We start from the raw sequence: 6,725 nt of genomic DNA on the forward strand, positions 1-6,725 counted from the left end.
AACAACAGGCCATGCATTAGGAACAAAAAACAACGGAAAAAATGTTGTCGCTGGCAAAACACAGTATGTCACGTAATGTCCAAACAATGTCAAGGTGCGAGCCCCCAATTGTTAACCCTTTCACCCCTTTCTGTGGCCGCCCCCCCCACGCGTTGTACGAGAAATGGCCCCTAGAAATGTAGACAATCCCTCCGTATTCTGTCCACTTCTATGGCGTCATTGCTGGCTCAGGGGGTTTGGACAAAGGGCCGGTCTGCGGGGGGCAGGTATAAAAGACAAGGGTTAAACCAGGGAGAGTACAGTTCGGTGCAAGAGCAGCAACAGCAGCAGCAATTCCAACAGCAGCAGCAGCAGCAGCGCCTGTCAAATTACCAACAACATGACTTCCACCGGCATGAACATGATGAGCAGAGTGAGTTTTCCTTTTTCGAATTTAATTATTCAGCTCAACATTTTTGGTAATCGGGGCAGTAGCATTTGGAAACCAACATGAACTTAAACAGAAGAGTAAAAATCCAAACTTTTCTCCCTTTTTCAGATCGTCTTCTACGAGGACAGGAACTTCCAGGGCCGCTCCTACGAGTGCATGAGCGACTGCCCCGACATGTCCTCCTACCTGAGCAGGTGCCACTCCTGCAGGGTGGAGAGAGGCTGCTTCATGGTCTACGATCGTACCAACTTCATGGGCAACCAGTACTTCATGAGGAGGGGCGAGTACGCCGACTACATGAGCATGATGAACATGAGCGACAGCATCAGGTCCTGCCGTATGATCCCCATGGTAAGAGATCTCACACTGGGCTAGATTTACTGTAGATGGTGAGCTCTGCTGAGTGACACACAAGAGTTAAACCCACTCCTTCTTCCTCTTCTGCTCCACAGTACAGGGGAAACTACAGGATGAGGATCTACGAGAGGGAGAACTTCGGTGGTCAGATGCACGAGCTGATGGACGACTGTGACAACATCCAGGACCGTTACCGCATGAGCAACTGCATGTCCTGCAACGTGATGGACGGCCACTGGCTGATGTACGAGCAGCCCAACTACAGAGGCAGGATGATGTACATGAGGCCCGGCGAGTACAGGAACTTCATGAACATGGGCATGAGCGGCATGAGGTTCATGAGCATGAGGCGCATCACCGACTCCTGCTATTAGACTCCTTGCACTGAATAAAACTGTCAAATCCTAAACTGCTGGTGTGTTGGCGTTTATCCTGATGGTTAATGTGAAACTATATCTCATTCTCATCCAGCCAGTGGCTTTAAAACTTTCATCTCTCACCCATATTTTCTCAATATACTCAACAACGTTATGGCCTGGCTGATGAAAATAGAAAAGGTGTGACAACAAAAAAAAATTGCAAAAAAAAAAAAAAAGCATTGCAAATGCTATAGAATACTTTAAAGGCCCCATGCTGTGCACTTTTATATCGTTTACTGCCCCTTTCTGTTGCCTCTTTCTGGAGCTCTAGCAGGCACAGGTCATTTGGCCAATCAGAAGAGAGAATGAGAACCTCTCCTCTGATTGGCTGACTGTTTTTGAGTGTCATGTGGTCGGGCCAATCACAGGCAAGTAACTGAAACCTAAGCTGCATTCATAAAAATTGAAAAAAAACAACTGGTCACGGTGGGCGGAGTTACCTTGTGTGTGACATCACAGAAAGGAGGAAGTGCTATCTGCTCGTCTTAAAGAGAATGTTCCTACAAATGGGCGGTGTGTGTTTCTCCATTTATGACCAGTTTGATGCGTGGGGCAGTATATACGTGGCCCAGAGACCTCCCCAAGCACGAAAAAATAACCAAAATCACATTTTTCATGCCATGGGGCCTTTAACACTACTATAATAATAACTTAGCTTTTGAGGTCCTGGATTTTGGTTGGATTTGGTTACCTTTGGAGCGTACCAGTCTTTGCGCTAAGCAAAGTAAAGCAGAACTAAAATGAGCTAAATCTAAATCAAGCTAAAATAAGCAAATTTAAAATCCTGCTGAGTATATTCCTAAAAATGAAGGAAATTATGAATGAATGGTTTTATAAACAGATACAAAGAGACATATCATTAAAAATATTCTGCTTAAATCAAATAGAAAATGGTTGATCAAAGTTTAGGTGGACTATTATATTTGAACTCAAATATAACAACTAATTGCTTAATGCCTGTAGCAACAAGAGCTTTATCAATTTTTATGGTAGCTAAACATTAAAACATCACCATAAAACCTCAAGTCGATCGGTCCGTTCACCATCTGTGAAATCTTTTGATTTAAAAGTAAGAACTAGAGATATGTCGGCTGCAGCTGCGCCTTCTTGTTATGAATAAAACCTGTGTCAGCTGAAGTCGCTGAACTGGGATGGAGGAAGTTTAGTCTCAGTCGTAATGGAATTTAAACCATTGTGTCTAGAGTCTGACATAGTAAACTTGGACATTGTCTTATAAATACATGAATAGCTGAGATTCTCTGCTTGTATTAACACCGCTGCAGTTGGACAGCAGACTCGCTCAGAGGGTGTGTGAGATGTAAATATTGTCTTAAGGGCCGTCTGGGTTTGTTTCTGCTCAATTGTGTGTTTCCTTCAGTAGCCGACTGCTCCCATGCAGCAGCACAATGACAGAGCAGGCACACAGGTGGTGGCCTTCACTGAAATGTTACACATATTACACATACAATGCAACAATATGAATGTGAATGGGAAAACATATGAACATGTGCCCCGAAAACAACTCCATCTTGTAACGTTCAGTTATTATCTCATAGCGTGGTGAATGTGCAGGTCACAACTTGTCCACCAGAGCGTTGTGGAGTTGTTGGATTGTGTATTTGATGAGTTTGTTGAGGGAAACCAAGAAATCCCATTAGCCTCCTGAGCAGCTCGCGGCTCTGCTCCGCCGTTCTAAAAATAGCTTGCACCGACAATTAAAGGTAACGAACCTACTGCTAAAACTATAGGGATTATGGCAATGGGTCAGTTTGCCCAAATGTTGAACTATCTCTTTAAAGACAATTCTGAATTGACAAAAACTCTGGTAACCAAGACTGTTTTCCACACCTTGAGTTGGGCTTCACTGTCTTGGCTTTATAACAACGTGGGAAAAATCTCTTGACGCTGAAGTTGTCATTGAATGTGAAAACAACTTCTCTTCTTCAGGATTTTATCAAACTTCTTCTTTTATAGAACTACAAAAGAACCCTTATCTATTTTGCAGCATCAAAAATCAACTCCATTCTTCACAACAAGAAACTGCCTTGGGTGCATCATTGGAGAAATCATTTAGAGTCTCTCTCTCTCTCATCTCAAGATTTGCTTTTGAGATGTAGTGTGATTTTATGGGTCTCCACAGGCTGAGATCATGGGAGGAAAAAATGGAAAGCTGCCAAAAAGGGAGCTCTGATTTTGAGAATCCTGCCTGGGGTTAAAAGACAATGAACTATAGCGGGCTTTGATCTGCGTTCATATCCAGGCAGAATAACGATGGCTCCTTTGACCAGAGCTAATGATGTCTGTGGTATGTAAGCATACTGCAGAGGGGGGGATTTGTAGCCACACGGGCACCTTTAATGAGTTTTATTTGTTTTGTTTTATCCCCCTCCACCTCCTACTCACCTCCGAACACAGAGTAATGAAGAGGGAGGGCTAGTGCGGGTTAAGAATCAGCCTTCTCTACACCTTCATGGGGCTAATTATCCAACCCTCACGAGGATCATCTCACTGCTTCACCTAAAGGAAGAGAGATCTCTCCTCCTCTCTCGACACATAATTCTATATTAACCTCCTTCATTAGTCGACACCGGAGTGTGTCTCTCTCTCTGTCTGTTTGCTATTGTTGTGGTTGAGGATAATTACACTTGGCGTTTTTTTGTTTCTAATCATTCTCCTCCATGGCTCTCATTTCAGCGTGATGGATGTGGAAGAAGATCAAGAAATGAAAAGAGTTATTAGCAAATATCTGTTACATGCTTGTTGCTTTATAGCTCTCAGACTGACAGGTCTTTCCCTAGGATTTTACTTTTAATTAAGATCAATTCGACATCCTCTGCAATTTGACAAGACAGGCGCTGCAAAAAAAACAACAACACGATGATGTTTTTCTGAATTTACAGTGTGTTAGGGTTGTTTATTTGCACTCAACCCTAATCCCAGTCCCCTCCTGAAACACGGAGATGCCAGAGTGAGATAAAAACAAACACACAGTATAATGATAAATGATCTTATACACACTGCTCACCACTTTTTCTAGAACCAAATAATAAATGGATTGATATAGCTGAGAAAAAAGATATATTAAAAAGTCCAAGACACAAGAAACACTGATGTGAAGATTGCATAAAAGTGTCAGGATACAAAAAACATGAAACATTTTTTTTAATGTCAAGAAATAGAACAGCAATAAAAGCCACAAAAACAAAAAAGAATAAATAAATACCTTAACAATGAATGGAACATCAAAATAATGTATTACAGGACAGCTAAAACAAGAACAACGTGCAATGTAATTAAAGATGAAAAGTATCCTAATGATAAAACTTTTTGAATATTCTGCAAGTTGTCCCATGCAGAGGCGTTGCAACAGGGAAGGCGACCCAGGCCCCATTGCATATGGGGCCCCTGAGCTGCAAGGGGGCCTCCAGGAGTGGCTGACATTGGTTCATGTCAATGACACAACTTGAAACCCCCTTAAGGGGCATTCACACCAAATGTGATAGACGCTAATTGAGTGGCAACTCTACATTGAAAATCAATGTAAATGGCGTGACGAAACGTGGCCATGAATGAAGCATCTGAGGCGTCTGAAGCGGCGCAAATGAAGCGAATCACGAATCACGAATCACGCGAATAGTCCAAAATTATCAAGTGCCGCGATACAAGCGTCTCACGCGATTGTATTGCCGTCTATTGCATTCGGTGTGAACGCCCCATTAGACACCACAATATCCTTAATAGGACCCCCGGCCCCTACTGCCAGATTACTAGTAGGACGAGCAGGTGTCAAATGCGTGTATTTGCAAATATTTTAATTTAATTTAATTTATTTAATATTTATATTGTCTAAGAGTAGAGACATTTTTTTTGTTAAAAATAAAAATTTTGACGAAACATATGCAGAGGCTATACTCTGGGCCCTGGTTCAATTCCACCAGTGGCCCTTTGCTGCATTCTCCCTCTCTTTGCCTCCCAGTTTCCTGTAAATTAAAGGGATAGTTCACCCTAGAATGATATTTCGCTCATTATCTACTCACCCTCATGTTGACTAAGGGCTGGAAGAAGTTTCGGAGCCCACCGTCCCTTCTCTGAGTTACAGGGGGTCTTAGCGTAGCAGTGCATTTCAATGCATGCGCAATGTTCGCACTGAGACTCGAGTCGGTCTCAGTGCTCTCATGTGCTCTTGCGCATGCGCGCTGGCAGCGGAAGACCGGACAACAACACTGGGAGCTAATGCTACAAACATGCTTGGAATGTGGACTTATTTAATTTTTTTCGGGACAATTCCGCAATTTGGGGCTTCAGCACAAGACGGACATTACATACGAGCATCATGGAGGTATTTGGATGTTTTTTTGTGTGTGTTTTTTTTACGAAGAGCTCTGGTGTCCCTTTGCTACCATGGCATTGAAATGCACTGCTACGCTAAGACCCCCTGTAACTCAGAGAAGGGACGGTGGGCTCCGAAACTTCTTCCAGCCCTTAGTCAACATGAGGGTGAGTAGATAATGAGCGAAATATCATTCTAGGGTGAACTATCCCTTTAACAGCTCCTATCAACTAAAAGGCATAAAACATATATACTATACTACTTCAAAATCCTTTTTTTTTTGTAACTTGGGTAAAACTTTACTAACTTTTGTGTTAATGCTGCATAAAACTACAACACAGCCTCAGAAGCTCTCCAGAGCTCAGCACTAAACTTTAATCCATCTGTCCCACTTCAGAGTAATTTTCCACTCTCTCAAAAGTCATAATCAGCGACACGGCGAGGCGGCGAGATGCGGTGGAAAAGTGTGTCCTCTATAACCACGGTATCTGTCACAGCGGTTAACAATACACTCCCTATCTCTCTCTCTGGTCAGGACGGCAGGTCCCAGTCCATCCTCTCCTCATTAAGCATATGTCTCACTTTCCATTTCAGACGGGAGATAGCATAGAAGTGCACACAAAAGCACTATTTTCAGGCCCTTCTGCTCATCTCGTCTGAAAGTCTAATGAGAGCGGATCAAATATAACTGACACCGCGAGGAGACAAAGGGAGACGTAGCCCCTCGGTGAGAGATGAGGCGAGGCAGAACAATGGACCAGAATGTGCCGTCACTGCGGCGGTATGGAGCAGGGCCAGTGAATGTAGATGATTCTGTAATGAGGGATTAAGTGGTGGATTATGGGTCTTTATTAAGATGTTTCTGATCCTCATTAGGCTGAATCTCGTATCAGGGCATCGATTCCCTCGCTCGCTCACTGGATTGGCCCGCTCTCTGGAGGAAGAAGAAGAAGAAGAAGAAGAAGAAGAAGAAGAAGAAGAAGAAGAAGAAGAGAGAGGAGAGAGAAAGAAAAAGTGAGAAAGAAAGATAGAGAGAGACATGCGCCTTTAATATGCTCCTCTAACAAAAAAACTATATGTATCTCTCTATTCTCATTATGTAAGTATAGTGCTGCTGGATGGTTCACTTTTCTCCGAGTGAGGAAATAGAAAATATTCTAAATTGACATAAACCATTTGAAATTCATGC

The 6,725-nt window shown here is 42.9% G+C and overlaps 1 protein-coding gene across 1 annotated transcript; it reads left to right on the forward strand.

Annotated features, from left to right (window-relative positions):
* Window positions 1-379: 379 nt before the first annotated feature.
* On the forward strand, window positions 380-1,161 carry LOC310991430 (gamma-crystallin M3-like; the record flags this gene model as incomplete). Its single annotated transcript, XM_083979132.1, has 3 exons — window positions 380-412; window positions 539-781; window positions 883-1,161. The coding sequence occupies 3 exons, from the start codon at window positions 380-382 to the stop codon at window positions 1,159-1,161; spliced, it is 555 nt and encodes a 184-aa protein (XP_083835258.1).
* Window positions 1,162-6,725: the final 5,564 nt, after the last annotated feature.

Source organism: Trachurus trachurus (assembly GCF_905171665.1).
Source record: "Trachurus trachurus genome assembly, chromosome: 9".
Lineage (NCBI taxonomy): Eukaryota > Metazoa > Chordata > Actinopteri > Carangiformes > Carangidae > Trachurus > Trachurus trachurus.